This window comes from Oryx dammah, unplaced genomic scaffold, assembly GCF_014754425.2.
Source record: "Oryx dammah isolate SB20612 unplaced genomic scaffold, SCBI_Odam_1.1 HiC_scaffold_1, whole genome shotgun sequence".
Lineage (NCBI taxonomy): Eukaryota > Metazoa > Chordata > Mammalia > Artiodactyla > Bovidae > Oryx > Oryx dammah.
Window position 1 is genome coordinate 24,381,150 of NW_024070185.1, and position 21,208 is coordinate 24,402,357.

General features: G+C 35.6%; 1 protein-coding gene across 3 annotated transcripts in view; it reads right to left on the reverse strand.

Moving 5' to 3' along the window:
* DENND4C (DENN domain containing 4C) overlaps positions 1 to 21,208 on the reverse strand; it is a 110,503-nt gene that overhangs the window by 34,812 nt on the left and 54,483 nt on the right. For 2 of the 3 annotated variants that reach the window (XM_040238395.1, XM_040238397.1), the window contains 10 exons: positions 16,599 to 16,744; positions 14,587 to 14,622; positions 14,367 to 14,497; positions 12,397 to 12,529; positions 10,060 to 10,266; positions 6,521 to 6,649; positions 6,192 to 6,336; positions 5,768 to 5,914; positions 1,356 to 1,466; positions 118 to 264 (listed from right to left, as the gene is read on the reverse strand). In XM_040238395.1, coding sequence (XP_040094329.1) covers positions 118 to 264; positions 1,356 to 1,466; positions 5,768 to 5,914; positions 6,192 to 6,336; positions 6,521 to 6,649; positions 10,060 to 10,266; positions 12,397 to 12,529; positions 14,367 to 14,497; positions 14,587 to 14,622; positions 16,599 to 16,744 — 1,332 coding nt within the window. The remainder of the gene's footprint in view (positions 1 to 117; positions 265 to 1,355; positions 1,467 to 5,767; positions 5,915 to 6,191; positions 6,337 to 6,520; positions 6,650 to 10,059; positions 10,267 to 12,396; positions 12,530 to 14,366; positions 14,498 to 14,586; positions 14,623 to 16,598; positions 16,745 to 21,208) is intronic. The other variant, XM_040238396.1, reaches the window with a different exon arrangement.

Genomic DNA, 21,208 nt, shown 5'->3' on the forward strand with positions numbered 1-21,208 from the left:
GTCCAGCTTGCCACAACTAGAGAAAAGTCTGCATGTAGCAACAAAGACCCAGTGCAACAAAAAAATAATAAATTAATTAAAAGAGAATTATTTAATAACTTAAATGTAAAGACTTACCAGTGCTACTTTTTCTGCCGTTGATATCAAATATACCAGATGGAACTTTCACAATACTGCTGCCCCATGCAGGAGGTTCAGCGGGACTCTGCGGCTCTGCACTAGGTTGAGAATGTTTGGCCACAACAGCAGAGACATTGCACATCTCTGGGAAAAAATATTTGGACGTTATCATTCCTATTTTCGCCAGTACTGAACAGAAACAGTACTTTAAATATATCTTATGGACTTTTTTTTTTCCTATGTGGAGATGAATACATGATTATTTTATTACTGACTTATTCTGATTGATTTTATGCCATAAATGTTGCCAGTATTGACTGAAATAAATGCTTTATCATTCATAATTCTAACTTGAGCATTCCTGAGTGAATCAATTAAGACTGGCCTTTCGTCACATTCCTCATCACTTCTCAAGTAGGAGAGGGGCTTGCTTCTGTATAATTCTGGAGCATAAAATAAGTGACATCATTAAAGAAAGGGAACTTTTGTGTAAGAGGACAAGAAGAACATCGTGTTACCATAAAGCCAAATATTCCTCCATATTTTCTTAAAGTGATTACTAGAAAACATTTCTATCTCAGTGAGTACCCTAAAAGAAGAAAAACTACACAGACTATATTGGAACTTACAAATGAAAAATGTCAACTTATGTGAAGGATTTCTAGTGAAAGAGCATTTTAAGATAAAAGGTACACTGGAATACAAGTTTGATGACTCAAAGTTTTGTCCTGGTTCTGTCACGAAATAGTTACTTTACACTGGCAAATGAATACCATGATGGGTTGCACTTTTCTACAAAACCGAGGGCTGACCTACAGAGTCTCTAAAAATATCTTAAATTCTAAAATTCAGAGACTACCAAAAATCTATCATATATGACAGAGAGTTTGTACTAAGTCATTTCAGTCATGTCCAACTCAGTGCAACCCTATGGACTGTAGCCCGCCAGGGTCCTTTGTCCATGCAATTCTCCAGGCAAGAATACTGGAATGGGTTGCCATGCCCTTCTCCCAGGAGATCTTCCTGACCCAGAGATCGAATGTGCTTCTCTTGGTCTCCTGCATTGGCAGGCAGGTTCTTTACCACTAGCGCCACCTGGGAAACCCATAGATAACAGTACATAATATAAGCCCAGACTTTACATTTCTGAACACCATGACCAAAATTATCAAATAAGACTTTTAAATAATAGAGGTAACTCACTAAGTAAAGCTAAGTAAATATCAGTACTTAACCTTCTGTTTTAGTTATTAAGTCTCCTGACATTTGTTCTTCAGGCACATGAATTTCTGCATCATCTTTTAAAAGTTCATCCTTAGACCCATAGCCTTGGTCAGACTGACCACCTGTTAAAAAGAATAAAGGCTGACATATGTTTTCATATATTTACAGTCCAGCTATAAAATGTCAAAAGGAAATTCCATCAACTTACGCAATTCAACTTCTAAAAAGAAAGAAGAGACAAAAGCTCACAAAGCACACAAAACATTTTACAACAAAGATAAGAAGCAAAGAACAGCAGAAAGGAATTTCAAAACTAAAAACGATTACATACTTGAAAGCAATGAATCTTAATTTCCTCATGTATAAATTAATTTGGATGCTTTGAAAGTTTCTATTGGAGTGTATTTATAAAATGCTACCTTTTGTGTTAAGACAGAAGTGGAAATAAAACATACACCTGCTTACTTCTACAAAAAGAAATGCAAGAATAATAAACCATAAAACAACTGGTCACCAACAAAAGGTGGGGGGAAACAGGATGGAAGGGATAGAGAGGAAACTGCTCTAACTACAGTTATCATATTGCTTTTTTATTTTTGGAAACGTAATTTCTACATATTCAAAAATTAAATCAGCAAAACTGAGGGTGGGGTGCAACTAAAACTGAATGTACACAGAAACAAAAAAAATCAATTGTTTGTGACATAACCACACTTAAAGGATGCGAGAGGATGAATCCAGGTAACTTTTAACACATTGAGTATACACCCTAAGCCTGAGGGATAGTAGTCAAATTCTGAACTCCTTCAGTTTGTTCCTCACAGGGAAATGTGTGTAGCAATGCTGAAACTATACTATGTGTACTGGAAGACTGAGCAATTGAGTAAATGTGATGATGTTGGGAACCAAGATTCTTACTACGGAAGAAGAGAGATTTTTTACAAAAGAAAAAAAATGATATGCAGAAAGGCAAAGAAAAACTTGTGTAACTGAGTTGCAATTAGAAATATTTCTAAAATAACATAAAAATTTTTCTAGCTCTGCTGAAACAGTCTAGACCACCACCCTGGAGGGAGTAGCATATCTAGGGCCCAGATCTTGGTTTCTAAAATCTATTGCCCATTAAAAGGAAGCTGAGATCCTTGAAGAAATGGCCGATTCCAGAGCTCAGGCAGGGAAGGTACAAGAATGAGCCAGGAACACTTTGTTATGTAAGAAAGCAAGTGCTCAAACACACGAGAGGACATTTCTAAAGGACATTCACCACCTTACAACCATCACAGTAGTAAAGACAGGTCCAGACAAGAATCCTCAATGGATGCTAAACTTAAAAGGGAATGTGTGATGAAAAAGCAGATATTATTGCATAGTCCCAGAGTATCTCTTCACAAGTGGCTTATTATCTGCAGGAGGGCTAATAGTAACTAACAGAAACCAAACAGTGACACCAAGCAATCAAAATCAGCACCACCAATAAGGAACAGACAGAACTGTGGCCTCTGAGATGTGACCATCTCAGAAGGCTATAACAGCTTGTCTGTATTTCTGTAGAAGAGCCATGGATGCATAATCTAAGTTAATCACAGGGAAACATCAGACAAACTCAAATTTGGCAACGTTTCACAAAATGACTTGACTTACTCTTTAAAAAGGTCGAGGTCATGAAAGACAAAGAAATGGTGAGGAACTATGCTGGTTAAAGGTGACTAAAGAGAAGGAGTTAAGTACCATAAAGGACATTACAACTGACCACAGTGGGATAACAACTATACATTAAAGTGGTACATAAATGTTTCCCTGAATTGGTAAACCATACTGCAGTCCTATAAGAGCAAACACTACTGTAGTATTAAGAGATAAGAGGGCAAAATGTATGCAATCTGCTCTCACATAATGGGGAAAAATGTGTGTATGCATACAGAAAGAAAATGATAAGTGTTAACCTAAAAGTGAATGAAGCTAGATAAAAGATATTCAAGAGTTCTTTGTAATACTCTTGAAACATTTAATAAGCTTAAAATGATTTCAAAATAGTTTTTTAAAAGTCTACTTTGGCTTTAATGTTCCATCATTTTAAGGGAATAAAATAAATTTAAGGAAATAAAGGCAAGTTACTAGGGAAACATTATCAAGGGTGTCAATGAAAAACACATAAAAAATATAGTGACTTCCACTGTCTACCACTTTTTATTTTTTATTTTTTTTCACTTTCTGTCACTCTTTAAAGTACCAATGAAACTATGGGTTTGCCAATAACGAAAGAATCAAACTTAAAAAACTTGCTATTTAGATCACCAAGGACCCACTGTATAGCACAGGGAACTATACTCAATATTTTTTAATAACCTATAAGGGAAAAGAATCTGAAAAAGAATATATATATATATATATATATAACTAAATCACTGTACATCTGAAATTAACACAATAAGTCTATTGTACTTCAAATTTTAAAAAAAAAATTTTATGAAAAATACTGCTATTAAGAATGACTACGTTCAGTCATTTTTTTATTGGCCCCTCAGAAAGTCTAGTAAAACATTATGGTGCCACGAAACGGGACACTGGACTGGGAACTGAGTAAACTGATTAAACTCATATACGCCTTCAATAAGCTAACTGACTCAGACAGGTACCAAATGGAAAGATTTTATGAGATAATCCTTCATGAAAAGAGTAACTTAAGCATCTGGGCTGGAGGTTTCCCAAAGTATCAGATGACATCACCAGAAACTCTACAGAGACATAATTATAGTAAATTCAATACTAGAGCTTCAGTCATTTGAAATGTAACTGGAAAGAAATATATGAAAAAGGGATCTGAAGTTTCCTCCCCAACTGGGGAATAAAGAATCTTCATGCAGTTTCCCAGTATTACTAGATCTTTTTTCCCCCTTAAAGGAGACCAACTTAATAATCTAGAGAGAGAAGGAGAGTGCTTACTATAATAATAATAATTATTGTAAGTGGTGAAATGGTTTCATACCACAAATTATTTTCTTGGTTTTTCGCAAATGAAATCAGTTTATTCTGTAAGTACTAGGAAAAAATATACGAGGAAATAAAATAAGTTTTCAAATTAAAGTCTCATGAAAATTCCTACATGTTGAAAGAAATTTACAAACACTGTAAATTATATTGTAACTTATAATTTTATGTTTACTTATACCTGCTTCTGTAATCATGGGGATAGTTTCTAGCACAAGAATCAGCAGTTTAGTTTTAGCAACCAAAACCTACCTCAACAGCTAGAATACTGAAATCTTTAATGCCCATAAAACTATTTGACACAATGATGCTACAAATCACCCTCAAAATAAGAAATGTAGACAGGCATAGCATATTTTCAAATAAGGTAACAAATATGCTTTGCAAGTTAATCATAAGGTTACTTGGGCATTTTCAGTAGTGCATATATGATTATACAGAAGAAAAAGCCAAGAAAACTAAAATTGCTTTCTTCTTGTAAAGGTACTTAAAACCAAGGCCTTTCCCCCACCCATGCATGTCAGCAAAGTTTAACCTAATAAATGGGAAATTACCTGAAGTGGTTAACATTCAAGGGTAGAATTAATGCACACGTGTATCCATAGCTTCACGTCATACAAGTCTGTCTGCACCCCACACCATAACAGCCAAGGACAAATGCAGCACCCAGAAACAGCACAGAGCATAAAGCAGAGCAACAAAGAGCAGAGAAAAGGAAACTTCAGTCATTGAGACAAGTTCATCAGATGAAGCACAGGAATTAAGACTCAGAGTTCTTTATAAAGAAAAGCTTGAGATACTAACAATTAACAACAAAAAGAAAAAACACAAGAAGGATGTGTAACACACATGTAAAATATGCTACTTAAGCTTATTTCTAACTTCAGAGGATAGAGCTTTGAATGCCCATGGTTTTGTATGTAAAACTACAAAACTTCAGCAGTTTTGCAGATTTTAAAAAGTGTCATTTAAGGTAATGACCAAGCAAAGAATACTTTTTTCTCACGGTGTGTGACTTCTTTTCATTCCTTTTTAACATTCATAATTCAAATATTTAATAACTATTATCCACTTAATAAAAAAAAGGACTTGCAATTTGTACTACTAGCAGTCAACTTTCTTAGCTCACAATACTTAAAACAAAAGGCCGATTATATAATTCCTAACAATTATATACTTGCACAAATTAATGATGAACAAACACAAAGTACCATTGAGAGCCTTTTGTACAGCACTCCGAAGTTAATTTTATACTACAGGAAATAAAGAGACATGATCTGCAGTCAGAGGTGTACCTTCTCCCCTTATTTATACATGGTATTTTTAAGGTACTCGTACTGCATAAGCTTGAAAGAGGAAGGTAAAAGCTTTTTTGAAAAATGGAAGACTTAACATGAGAGTTAAGTGAAGGGTTAGTGAATCCAGATTTTAGTACCTGTGCTAGAGTGATTGTCAGTGGAATCAAGCCTGATTAAATCTCTGACGAAGACTGTGTGCTCCCCACTGTTAGCATCATTAGAACTATCCACGCTACCGTGGCTCACCGTGTCCCCATCACTTCCACCTGTGGCGTTCTGGGGAGCTGAAGACAAGCACAACAGCAATTCAGTAACTCATGCACTGGTAATCTCTGAAACTAAACATGAGTGACTCACAGTTCTTTTAAAGTTGCAGAATACTTTCTAAATCTGTGAGAGAAGAAAATAATTTTGGGCTAAAGCAACCTCTATCTTTAGTAGTATATGAAAATATCAACTAGAATTTCACCTCTCTTTTCTGCCTCATATAATTAAAAATTCATATGCCTATAAAACTTATGGTTCAGCAAGAAGAGTTATCTTTCCAATCACATGTATTACCTGATATTGAGGAGACCTGTGACTTTTGCACGGTATTTTTAAGTGGCTGCCTAAACTGTGCCAAGCCACGTACCACATTCCGTACCTTCGTCCACAAGAAGATACCACTGCGGGTACTGCTAGGCCACGGGCTCTCCAAAACTACCTAAAGGTAAAATAACGGTTAAAATAATGATTATTAGGAATACTGAATTTTTAAATGCACACACATATAATATATACAAAAAGAATTCTACCCCCAAACCTCTAAGTTTTCTAAATAATAAAATGTATCAAAATTTATCAGTCTTAATAAACAGCATATATTGCCTAATGTCAATCCTACTTACCTTATTATAATAGCCATAAGTAATAGCATTTGGCTTTATTTTAGCAGTTTTCATTTCAAATAAAACTCTCACTGCTAAAACAGGATGACCCCAAAGTCCACAAAGTTGCATCACTACTCGATAGCAAACCTAACAAAAAATAACATCAGAGCATTAGCATATTAGTCTGTGACTTGTAAAGGTTTTTAAATGACTTCACTCAATTCCTGTCAAAGTTATCAAGCAATAGTTTTTACTCTTCTGTCCTTTGTTGTGATTTGAGAGTCTTGGTAAACTATTCTAAAAAACCTATTCATTAATGGAAGTACCAGCACTATTAACTTTTCCATACAAGACCTATGGGCACACATACCATTGGTTTCAGTAACAAAATTTACACAAAGAGACCAACTATTATTTTCCATAATTTGAGAAGGAATTCATTTTTAAAATCACACATGATTAAAATGGCTCTCTCCTAAATCATGTTTTATATTTTATGCTAAAGGAATTAAAAGCAGCATCTCTAGGATGCCTACATAACAAAGAATTCTATAAACCCATGTCTTAAAAAAAGAAGAAAGTTGAAAACACTGTAATATTATTAGCAAAGGCTTTTCTGAGAATATATGTTTAGTGAAGAGAGGTAGAATTGATCATAAGAGGACAATCCAACTGGCAACTCCTAAAAGTTTAGGATCTCACATTAACTCAGCATAAAACACACTTTCTAACAGAGCCAGCTCAAGCACAGACAAGGTCCCATATGTAACAGACTTCCAACATCTCAGGTTTTATGTTGAAGTTTTACTAAAATATCTTCAAGTTCTATTCAACTCTAAGATTCTATGAGTCATGAAGAAATAAATTACTTTCTGTGTCAAACTGGGATTAATCTGGATTTCCCAAAACCATTCTCAAAAATTTATTCTGAAGTCGACAAAGTATTCCTTCAAACTTCCAGGCTTACTTGTATAAGAGGCAGACACCAAACTAAAGAAACAGTAAAAATGTCAGGGGTGTAATTTTTTAATTGCAGTATGTTGTTGCCTACAACATGATACCTTTCGGGTATCTATGGTAGATAAAAGATGGCTACAAACTCTTTACTACTCCTCCCATTGAGAGGGCTCTGTCCCTTCTCCTTGAATTGAAGGGGAAAGCCTCTGAGATTGCATGACCAATAGGATTTGCCTGAAGTGACAACTGTACCAGTTTCCTGGTCTAAGCCTTAAGAAAAGTCAGTTTCTACTTCTCTCTCTTGAAACACATGCTCTTGCAGTGCTAAGCTATCATAGGAAAAGCCCAAGTATCACATGGAGGAGTCTACTATATGGAGGAAGAGCGGTCCATCTGAGCCTGGTTTTCCAGATAACCTTGCCAAGGTACCTAGGCTGGTATTTGAGTTAAGCTGTCTTGGACCTTCCAAATCAGACCAGCATGTAAGAATGAGCTTGACACAAACATTTCATTTCCATTAAAAATTCAATAAATGGTATTAAAAGCAAAACACGTTATGCATTTTAACTTTAATTTAGCCTACGTGGCATATGCTATTTCTGGGTTTCTATGAGTTTTATTTAAAAATCTAAGTTCTTACAAGTTTTACAAACATAACATGTAGATCACAAAGCTGTCAAATTAAAACAAACATTAAGCATATGAATGAGACAGTGGTTTCTAATGGAGTATGAACCTAAAAATCAAAACCACTTACTTGCTAGGTGGCCTTATATATGTCATTCATCTAAGTTTCAAATTTTCTTTCTTTGTAAAATGTAACATTATAATATATAATTGCCTCAAAGAGTTGCTGGGAATACCAAAGGAAATAATTACACAAAAATATTGTGAAAATTTTAATGTGCAATTCTATGTATCAATAAATAAAATGCATCGAATATGCCAAGCAAATATACATCCTTAAAGCTTTAAAATAAACACTTCTTTCTTCCAATTGTAGAGATGTAATTATTTCAGGTGACTACAAATCTGTCAATATAACTTGTTAGAAGTAGGAATACAACAAATTAACCTCCAAATTTTAAGCCTCCTATCAGAATGTTTATTGGGAAAATAATTAAAAACATTTTTTAGCTTACTAGTTGTATCTGCTGCATGTGAGAAAACAAGAAAATGTAATTACTTACTTGTAACTACCGTAGAACCTTAATACATACATATAGAGGAAACAACTTTTCAGGAAATTTGTCTTATGAACTTACCAAAGAAACTTAACCAAGTAATGTGCTTTGACTTTACAGTGCAGTAACAATTAATACTAGCTCTCTCATGGAGCATATTTAAAGCACTTTAAAAATACGATATGCTTTCACAAAGTTGAAATATATCCTAAAATATATCTTAGATACAAAAACTAACTCTATCAGAATAAATTTTTAAAAGATATGAGGTACAAAACACTAATACTGATCAAACACTTTTAATTTCCAAACAGTTTTATAAACATCAGATGAGAGAATATGCAATCAAATGTGAGAATGGATATGTTAGTATTTGTTCTGTAACTCTATCTTTGTATTTGAAAAGCTTTTTATAACATACAGACAATACTTCGAGAAAAACAAGCTTAGTGCGGATCTTAATAAGGTACATGCTTTACTAGACTCAGATCTTTTTTATTTAAAAGAGTAAAAAATTAAACATAAAAATCACTCTATCATGTGCCCTTCAATTATATTTCTCTTCAAAGCTTGTGCTGTCTCCTTCTTCCCAAATACCCATTACTTTGAATTTTTATTCCAACTATATTTTAAATTCTAATCTGGTTCTAATATCATTTACAGTTATTTTAACACAAAAATAATTTTTAAAGGGAAAAACAGCAAAGAGGAGAACTAAACCAGTAACTCAGTTTCTTCAGCTGTTTGTTGCGTAATACCACCGCCCATCTCTGAGGATGGTTCTGAGCCTGCAGAGGTTCAGCACACTGTTGACTGAGCACTATCAGGTACTTGTCTAGACACATGGACATTAGCCATCTGACGAAAGGAACTAAGTATCATTATACTGCAGATATTTCTGATTACATGGAGCTACTGGCATCTACTGGGTGGAGGCAAGGATACTGCTAAACATTCTACATGTATAGGAAAGGACCTCACAATAAATAATTATGTGGGCCAAAATGTCAACAGTGCCAAGGCTGAGCAACTCAGACCTCCAGCTTCAGATACATAATATCTGAATTGCAGATAGGTTATGTAATCCACCTAGGACACAGGTCCTAAGTGGAAAGCCGCTTATTAAAAGCCTATTCGCTTCTTAGTAAAGTTATCTCAAGAATAAAATTAAATCAATATTTTTTTCTGTTTATCAAGGGTAAATAATCTGGTCCAAGTAAGTCAATCCTCACTGAATTTCAAAGCAATAACTTTTAAATAAATGTATTTTAAAATAAACAAGAGGTATTAGCTCTATGAAACAGGGTAACAGTTTAATGAAAATACCTGAGGTTACTGAAAGCAACTGAGACCTAAATTTTCTTAAAAATACAAATAGAGTTTATCTTAGTAACAACAACTCAGTGTCATACTTGCCTCATCTAGAGGATCCACATCTGTTTTCCTCATCTTAATAAGCACATCATATGCCTGCTGAAGTGCTCTGACCTTAGGATGAGAAACTCTCACATAGGCTGGGAGACAAATAAACCATAGGCTGTAACAATGACTGAAGAGACACTTGGCCCATTGTGGCGGATTTGTGTAACATCTCTTCGCCAGCTTATGAGCTGTTTTTATCTCCTAGAAAAAGAATAAATAAAAAATTATGGTGTTCATTAAAATTTATTAGGATGACAGGAAAAGTGAAAAGTAAAAGGGAGAGAAGAACTTAATGTAAAATTTGACTCTGAAATCAAGCGTTTCATATTTTTGCTTTTATGAATGGCTTCCTACTTAGTGCCACATGGTTCTTTTTATAGGAGCACTTTATACTGTGTTTTAACTATTTTTTTGGCAAGCATGTGTCTAAGAGACTAGAAATTCCTTAAAAGTGGACATCATTCATATTATAATAATATAATAGGTAATTAAGTGCTCTTCACATATATGGCACTCAAATGTTTGATGAATGAAAGGGATTTAGCCATTCATAGCTTATGAATTCTATAATATCATTCTTGAAAAGTCAGAGCCTTTTCACTCTTCTCCCAACTAAAAAGTTTAAGATGTTCTGAGTGCTGAGTTACTCCCCAAGATTTCTATTCTACCTTCTGTGTTAATTCCATCACAGATTCTTTCAAATCACCTATTCCTTTGCAGGCAACACATTCTGAGAAAGATCACAGACGTCCCTACCTAATAGTTTGATAGGTATATTTTCTACTTCTGATTTTCATTCTGATTTAGGTGGAAGACAGGAAAGGCATCAAATCTGCTGAGCTTTATCAAACTCTACAGACATTCAGAAACTATAGACTCCTCCACACGTCAGACTGACTGTCAGCCTTGCATTACAGACCCCTCTTGCTGATATGTTCTAAATAAACATACTGTTATGAGCTCTATTTCCGAGGATGTGCCTAGAAAATTAGTTCTGGGACATATGAGATCTAGAGACTTAGTAGCAAAATTCTCCCATTTTAAAAAACTTGCCTTTTATTAAGCTGATAATAGTATATATATTTTAAAAAATTCCCCTCAGATACACTGAGAGAACTGTGTACTATATGAGATTAAAGACCACCTCAAGTTACCTCTAGGATTTGAGGGACTGCACTTGAACTGGTAAAACGTGAACTAAGAATTTCATTCTGAAATTTTCCATGTTTTGGAGACTCCCCAAATATCAGTATATACATGTGTATATATATAAAGGATGTTTGATTTTAACTTGCACCGAACCATAGTTTAACTCTTTGTACCTAAATCAAATATAGCATTAAAGCAAGATGTCAAGGTTGTCCTAAGTTAACTCCCTTTATAATGTAATATTCAGTATAAAATATATTTATACTAACCATGAGGAAAAATTAAAATCACAATGAGATACCACTTCATATGCACTAGATGGCTAAACCCAAAAAGACAGACAATTACAAGAATGTGGTGAAATTCCCAGTGCTGGTGGGAATTTTAAATGGTATGCCCACTTTGGAAAATAGTCTGACAATTTCTCAGAAGGTTAAACACAGTGTAACTATAAGACACAGCAATTCTACTCAGGCATATACCCAAAGAAAGGAAAACACAACCACGCAAACTACTATGCATAATAGCCAAAAAGGACGGACCAACCGCATGTGCATGAATGGATAAATAAAACACTCCACACAATGGAATATTATTCAGCAATAAAAAATACGTGAAATACTGATATTATTCTGCAACACTGATGAACCTTAAAAACATTATGCTAAGTGAAAGAAGCCAGTCACAAAAGACCACAAACTGTACAATTCCATTTTTATAAAATGCCCAGAATAGGCAAAACTATAGAGACAGAAAACAGAATAATGATTGCCTGGGGCTATGGAAGATGGAGGAACTAGGGGGGTTAACAGCTTAGGGATGTGGGCTTTCTTTTTAGGGTGATGAAAATGTTCTATAATTTGCTGTGGTAGTAGCTGCACAACCTGTGAATGTACTGAAAGCCAGAGAGTATACTCAAACGAGTGAATTGTATGGCATGTGAATTATATTTCAATAAGGTTTTCTAAACTGTATTTAGTTCCCAAGCTTCTCTTAGAACATAAACATAAGCATTCAAAACCTTCACCCTCAAATTATAAGTAGGGTTGCAAGAAATCAATTTTAATTCATCAACAACCATAGTGGATCTTCAAATGATTCCTGTGGGTGATAAGTCTAAACTATGAGCTACATATCACATATACATAGTTTACATTTTAAATTAGATAAAGAATATCTGACCTGTTTAGTTCTCTTAGCCATGAGAGCTGGACTGTTTGTAATGCTACTCCCAGTAGGGTGTCTACTAAAACAAAGTTTCAACTCCTGTGGTCTGTCAAAAAGCTTAAGGTCCAGTCTTGGAAAGTATTTGTAACTAAAATAAAAAGCAAAAATAGAACTGCTGATTTAAAATACATTAATTCTTCATATATTATTATATTATCTTCATATATTATTTCAGAATTTAGGTGAATATTTCTAAACCTCAAATGTAACCAACATTATTCTCCAAAATCCGTGTATACACATTTCTTTTTCAGATATGTAAGATGATGTAATTATAAGATAAGTAGACTATCTGCAGGGAAACTTTGGCTCTTCCCCATCCTGTATGTTATTTTCAACCAATGCCTACAACACAGAAAACCCTGATATTCTGACTGAAGAATTAATAACTCTTTCAATGGACCACACGTATTCAATGATAATTAATATTAAAACATTTAGTATATATACTTTGTAATTTTGTTTTTCTTTATAAAAGTACCTTGTATTCATATAAAAGGAAAATGCCATAATATTTTTATATTAGGGACGTGCCATAATTTAACGAATTCTTTACTGTTTGGACATTTGTAGGCTATTTCTCAACTTTGTACATTTATCTTTGTGACTATTTTGTTTAATTTCTTAGAATAAGACCCTATAAGAGTTTTCTATGGTAAATTTCTATCAAGAGAATAAAAATTATTATAATCACTGTCAAATTATTTCCAGAAAGGTTATACTCATATCCTCAAGCTGACAGAATAAAAATGCTTCTACTCATCATTTGATCTGCATTTCTTTAAATACTAGAAAAGCTTAACATACTTTCGTATTATTGACTATTGGGATTTCTTCTCAGAAATGGCCTACTTATTTCCTCTGGCCAATTTTCTTCAGAAATATATTACCTTTCCTATTTGATACACTTATCTGTCAATACCTGCATTCCAATGTATAGTGATTAAAGTCAAAGTAAAAAAAGAGCTCTCTTTCTATAATTGACATGCAATCAAAAGAGTACTTAATTTAATTAAATCACTCAATCTCAGGCATACAGTCTTCATTCTTATGTAGTCCTAGTGAGATTATCTATTAATTTTATTTTTAGAAACAGTTCTTTTATATTCCCACTGCCCTAGAAATTCTTCTATGAATACAGCCGAAGAAAATAACTGTGTGTACACACAAAGATATAGACAGCAGAAAACTACAAATAAATTCCATAGGAAACTAGTTTAATTGCATGCAATGTAGTTATTCAAAATGACATGGCACAAAAACATTTATTTGCATGGAAAAATGTTCAGACCATTAAAGGTAAACACACACCACAACAAATATGTGCAAGATGAACTAATATTTGTTTTAAGTAAATTCAAACATATGTACAAAAAAGACAAAAAGATATACATACAATTGTTAACAGACATTATTAGTGCTAAAATGATGTACTAATTATTTTTGTGTGGTTTTCTGAATGTATTAAAGTATTACCATGATCATAATAATAAACAAACTTTTTAATTTCTTAAAAGATTCCCATCCAAATTCTCTAAGTTTATTTTAATAAAGAGTGATTCCTGGCCCTCTACTTTTAAGTGATAGCCTACTAATGCATAAGAATTTCAGTTTTTCACTGACCACAAAACACCCCAAAAGGAGGGGATCCTCACAAATATTTTTCTTCTTCAGAAGTGAAAATTTTAAAGATTAAAATATGGTAAATGTTTAGGTTAATAATGATCAGCATCTGGGTTCCCTTCAAACAGGGCAGTCGAGTTCTTAAATTACAATCCCTGGTGGTATCTCCATAGAATATTCATTTCCACCAGTTCACAGAATACATTTTGAAAATGACCTTTACAATATACATATCTACTAATAGTTGCAAACAATCAAACTATTAAACTGTACCCAAACAACTTGAGAACCTCTCCTGGTACCTGTACTTGGGTGACAGATCCTTTCCGTCATCAGGAGGCGGCTCGGGTGGCATTATGAATACCGTGTGCTCACTTTTCTGTGAATCATCTAGCTCTATCAATTTGGTATCTTCTGCTGAATCAAAGTCAACCTAAAAACAATTTTTTCCTTCAATTAATTTGCATATCAGCAAGACCTGATTCTAAAATGTTGAAACTCGTATTTAAGAAAAAAATATACCTTATCTGTTTTCTCTGTGCCTTTATCAGGAAACAACTAGGAAAAGAAAGAATTCTCAGTGAAAATGTCTACTGTGGATTTAATAGAGAATATCTTAAATTCTAATTTAAAAAACTATTCTTTTTTAATACCAGGCAGATATGAAACACTTCACAATGTATTTGGTGGACCCCATACTTGTATAATATTTTTCCTTTGACTATTAGGATAGAAAACAATTCATTTTGACTAGTTTGTTCATATATCCCTCTTTAGAAGGAAAAGACAGGCAATCACAAGAACCTGATTTCTCAAACCAAAAATTTCATTATTAACAAACTCCTGCATTAGTGATTGATAATATCTGTGCTTAGTTGCTCAGTCATGTGCAACTCTTTCGGACCTCATGGACTGTAGTCCGCAGGCTCTTCAGTCCATGGAATTTTCCAGACAAGCATACTAGAGTGGTGATTGACAATATCTAAGCTTCTCTAACTGAATGATATTGGACTATCAATATTTAAGCAAACAAACATGTTGAAAAGTTTAAATCGTATTCCTAGAGTTTCAGATCACACTGATGTAATGGGAGAAAATTATGCAAGTCTTCTAAGATACACAAATCATTAGGGGCCTAAATAAAATTACAATGTCATAATATTCTACCTTTTTTGATACAATCCCTAATTTTATAAATACAGTTTGCATAAACAGTAAGTCCTATAACCCACCTAGCAAAAATAAGAGCTCTACGAAAAATGAGAAAAAATACGTGAGTTGTCACTGTCAGAAATCAACATAGGACTACCATGGTGGTCCAGTGGTTAAGCATCTGCCTGTCAATGCACAGAACACGGGTTTGATCCCTGGTCTGGGAAGGTTCCACATGCCGTGGGGCAACTAAGCCCATGTACCACAACTACTGAGCCTGAGTACTGTAAGTACTAAGCCCCTCGCACCCTAGAGTCCATACTCCACAACACAAGAAGCCACTGCAAAGAGAAGCCCTTGCATGGCAACTACAGAGTGGCTCCTGCACTCAGCAACCAGAAAAAGCCTGCATGCAGCATGAATGCCTCATGCTGCCCTTCATCACAGGCAAAAATAAATAAATTTTTAAAAGTCACTTTTTATGAGTGAGTAAAGCCTTAACATATTTCCAAATAGTTTCCATCAGGACAAAAGAAATATATCAGCAAAAGTATCTGGAAAGACACTAAAACAAACTAACAAAAAAACCCCCACAGGATTAGTTTCCATCAGGACAAAAGAAATATATCAGCAAAAGTATCTGGAAAGACACTAAAACAAACTAACCAAAAAAACCCCACAGGATTTTACCCACAAAACTAACCTTTTTTTTTTTTTTGGATTGTTTTTTGGGGGTTTCTTTATAGCTGCCCTGTGTGGCTTCTGGAATTTTAGTTCCCTGAATACTGACTGAACCTGGGCCCTTGGCAGTGAAAGCGAGGTGTCCTAATCACTAGACCACCAGGGAATTCCCCAAACTAAACTTTTTTTAATAAACTACTAAATCTTATCTTGAAAGTGAAAGTGAAGTCGCTCAGTCGTGTCCGACTCTTTGCAACCCCATGGACTGTAGCCTATCAGGCTCCTCCATCCATAGCATTTTCCAGGCAAAAGTGCTGGAGTGGATTGCCATTTCCTTCTCCAAGGGATCTTCCCGACCCAGGAATCGAACCCGGGTCTCCTGCACTGCAGGCAGATGTCACGTTAAAAAAAAAAAAAAGATTCAGGAGTTTCAGTGATGTTCTTAGTACTTGATACAAAACAAAAGTGAGATTCAAAGAGAAAAATTAGCTGTTTGGTAGTATTAGACACCACAAAGGAAAACAATTCTTACATTAAGTGTAGCACTGAAAATTTGCATGTGTACTTGTGTGCACAAACACACACACACACCAGAACTTTAATGCTTTCCTCAGATCATTTGGGCTAATAAAACAATAATGATTATAAAGATAAATTATTAAAGCTTTTCTTTAATACTGATTTACAGGACAAACTTTTACCTTTTCTATGCAGTCATCAAAAAAGGCCAATCCAGTATCTTTATCACTTACAAAACTACATTCTTCAATGAAACGAATAAAAATCTGTGTTTTGGATAAAAGAGTGTAGAATTTTGTATAGGCACGATCTCGACTTTTTAAAAATCCTGAAAAAAATAAAATTAGAATTAAATTCAGATTTCAAAGCAGAACTAGATGTATTATTTTTGAAGTTTTATATATATTATTTTATCTTCATATACAAACATATATAAAAGGATGATAGTCCCTTATGCCTAATTCAACCATGAAAAAACTCTTAACTTATACAATTAACCTTTTCACTGAAATCTGAATCTCCTAAAAGGAGTCTCTAGCCCTACAGATCTCAAGTAGAAAATTTCTGATACTCTACATACTCTCAAGCAGAAAGAGTCAAATCTTTTCTCGGCAATGCTACCAGACAATTACTTCTGTATCATCTTATAAACACTTCTGCTCTTCTGGCTCTTATTTTATCCATTCCTCAACTAACTGTAGATAGCTGTTGACTTTAGAAACACTCTTTCCTTCATCCACTGAAGAGCAGGGCACCTAATTCAAAGTCTTCTCTCCAACTCCTCCCATCATCATTCTTCAACACCCATAAACACCAACCATTCAACATTTCTGAGTTTTTAATTCCCTAACTTTCAACAGTCTATGGTCTGCTGCTGCTGCTGCTAAGTCGCTTCGGTCGTGCCCGACTCTGTGCGACCCCATAGACGGCAGCCCATCAGGCTCCCCCATCCCTGGGATTCTCCAGGCAAGAACACTGGAGTGGGTTGCCACTTCCTTCTCCAATGCATAAAAGTGAAAGTAAAAGTGAAGTCGCATCTGACTCCCAGCGACCCCATGGACTGCAGCCCACCAGGCTCCTCGGTCCATGGGATTCTCCAGGCAAGAGTACTGGAGTGGGGTGCCATTGCCTTCTCCCAACTCCACCTCAATCACCAACTTCTATACATAGTTTCATACTCCCTGGACTTTTCCTCGTAGCACTATAAACAGCTTTGCCTCCCAAATCTCTAATTTACAAATTACTCTCTGTTACTCCTGTCTATCTGGTATGCTTAAATTCTTCCTACCAAGCCTTTTGTGAGGGATAATCTGCAATCCATTCACCCTTTTACATTCTACATACACCCTCCTATTTTCACGTCTTTAGCTAACATTGATTCCATGTCCATTTTAACTATTTTGTCAACACTCTCAATTTTTATGCCCTTTTGTCTTCTTTGTCAAACTCATCTAGTATAACCTAGCTCTGGAGCAATAAATTGTCTGCTTTCTCTGGATCTGCACCCGTGTGGCTGAGCGCTAGTTGGGTGGGAAGGGGGTGGAGTTACGTAACTAGGTGAATTAAAACCACTTAACTTACACCTTTATCCCTGACCGGTAATCACACTACACTTTTGGGAGTCTGAACTTTCCTTTACTCGTGTTTTCACAGTTATTTGCAGTGTTTAAATGTTCTCCCTCCATGTTCTCCCCCTCATCCCTGAATGGTGATAACTTGCAGAGAAAATGAAAATCATTAACTGAGAACTACATTCAGTTCAGTTCAGTTCAGTTCAGTTCAGTTGCTCAGTCATGTCCAACTCTTTGCGACCCCATGAATAGCAGCACGCCAGGGCTCCCTGTTCATCACCAACTCCTGGAGTTCACTCAGACTCACGTCCATCAAGTCCGTGATGCCATCCAGCCATCTCATCCTCTGTTGTCCCCTTCTCCTCCTGCCCCCAATCCCTCCCAGCATCAGAGTCTTTTCCAATGAGTCAACTCTTCACATGAGGTGGCCAAAAGTACTGGAGTTTCAGCTTCAGCATCATTCCCTCCAAAGAAATCCCAGGGCTGATCTCCTTCAGAATGGACTGGTTGGATCTCCTTGCAGTCCAAGGGACTTGCAAGAGTCTTCTCCAACACCACAGTTCAAAAGCAGCAATTCTTCGGCGCTCAGCTTTCTTCACAGTCCAACTCTCAAATCCATACACGACCACACGAAAAACCATAGCCTTGACTAGACGGACCTTAGTCAGCAAAGTAATGTCTCTGCTTTTCAATATGCTATCTAGGTTGGTCATAACTCTTCTTCCAAGGAGTAAGCGTCTTTTAATTTCATGGCTGCAATCACCATTTGCAGTGATTTTGGAGCCCAAAAAAATAAAGTCTGACACTGTTTCCACTGTGTCTATTTCCCATGACCGGATGCCATGATCTTCGTTTTCTGAATGTTGAGCTTTAAGCCAACTTTTTCACTCTCCTCTTTCACTTTCATCAAGAGGCTTTTTAGTTGCTCTTCACTTTCTGCCATAAGGGTGGTGTCATCTGCATATCAGAACTATATTATCTCACTATAAAATCTATTACTCTTTCTGCTTTCATTTATTCCTTACCATGTTTTACAGTGAGTATGACCCTCCCCTCCTATTTAAGGCCAAGCCCACCATGAGCCTGGGACACAGCTCTTTCAGTGTTCTCTGGAAGATTCTATTAGCTAGTAACCAGTATACTCAAGTCTCTCTCATTTTAAAAATCTTTCCTCAAACATTTTTTCAAAGAGGACATTCAGAGGGCCAATAAGAACATAAAAAGATGCTCAATATCATTAATCATTAAAGAAATGCAAATCAAAACCACAATGAGACATCATCTCACACCTTTCAGAATGGCTATCATCAAAATGGACAAAAATAACAAATGTTAGCGAGGAGGTGGAGAAAAGCAAACCCTCATACACTGTTGGTGGAAATGTAAATTGATGGCACCGCTGTGGAAAACAGTATGGAGGTTCCTCAGAAAACTAAAAATAGAATTACCATATGATCCAGCAATTCCACACTCCAGGATACATATCCAGAAAAAACAAAACCACGAATTCACAAAGATATATGCACCCCAATATTCATAGCTGCACTATTTATAATAGTCAAGACAAGGAAGTAACCTAACTAGTCAACAGATGGATGGATAAAGAAGCTGTGATACACACACACACACACACATCACATAATGGACTATTACTCATTCATAAAGAAGAATGAAATTCTGCCATTTCCAACAACACAGATGAGTTTGATGCTTAGTGAAACAAGTCAAACACAGAAAAATACTCTATATTATCACTTATATATGGAATCTAAAAAATAAAACAAATTAGTAAATATAAAGAAAAAGAACAGATCAGAAAACAAACTAGTGGCTACCGGTGGGGAGAGGGAAGCAGGGAGAGGTTAGATAGGGGTAGGGGATTAAGAAGTACAAACCATCATGCATAAGATAAATAAGCTGTGAGGACACACAGCACAGGGAACATAGTCAGTATTTTATAATAGCTATAAATGGAGGGCGTGTGTGCGCGCTAAGTTGCTTCAATCGTGTCCAACTCTGTGGTACTCTACAGCCTGCCAAGCTCCTCTGTCCACAGGATTCTCTAACCAAGAAGCTGGAGTGGTTTGCTATCCCCTCCTCCAGGGAATCCTCCCAACCCAGGGACTGAATCTGCATCTCTCACATCTCCTGCACTAGCAGGTGGGTTCTTTACCACTAGTGCCACCTGGGAAGCCCCCATAAACGGAGTATAGCCTGCAAGTATTGTGAATTACTAGGCTGTGTTGTACACCTGTAACATATAAATGCTGCACATCAATTATACTTCAATAAAATAAATAAAATGAAAACCTTTTCCTTAACAAATAATTAGATCCTTCCCCTTTCTGCCATTTTTCTTCTCAATAAAGGGCACTTAAATAAACAATAAACCATCCACTTGGTTGTTAAAGACATGAAGCTCCAAGTTGTTCTTGACATCTCCCTCATACATCCCATATTCAATTACCAAGCTCTATTCAATTTACATCCTAAAAATCACTTTTCCATTCATGCTATCATATAATCCAGGTCACTTCATTTGAACCAATGCACTGATCAATAAGTAGATACATACTTTGGGTGCCTCCAATTGAATCTCTGCAGAGAAGTCAAAGAGGCTTTTTTGTCTGTTTGTTTTACAAACATAAACCTGATCCTATTACCTACTTAAATATCCCTCACTGACTTTCGATTACTCTTGGAATAAACACTGAAATCCTTCATTGTTCCTAAAAGAGCCAACATGATCTGGCTTTCATCCACCATTTCAAGTATGCTTTTTAAGGTCAGTTTTTCCTCTAGCCTTTCTGTTATGCTTCAGGGCATTCTACATGCTGTTGTCCTTACTAGATCACCTTGAAATATTACTTAGTTGAGAAAAGCTCCAATAAAACAGAAATAAATAATTCTTTCCAAGCAGTAACAAGAAGTTTTTTCTTCTAATGGATCTAGGCAATGATCAGCAAAGGCTACTAATATAATTAAAGGAAAGGCTGATGGGGAAATTATAATGAATGAATGAGTCTGATAACACCTGAACCCATGGATCAATCTTAGGAGTACTAAAAATAGTTCAGTTCAGTTGCTCAATCATGTCTGACTCTTTGTGACCCCATGAGTCACAGCATGCCAGGCCTCCCTGTCCATCACCAACTCCCAGAGTTCACCCAAACTCATGTGCGTCGCGTTGGTGATGCCATCCAGCCATCTCATCCTCTGTC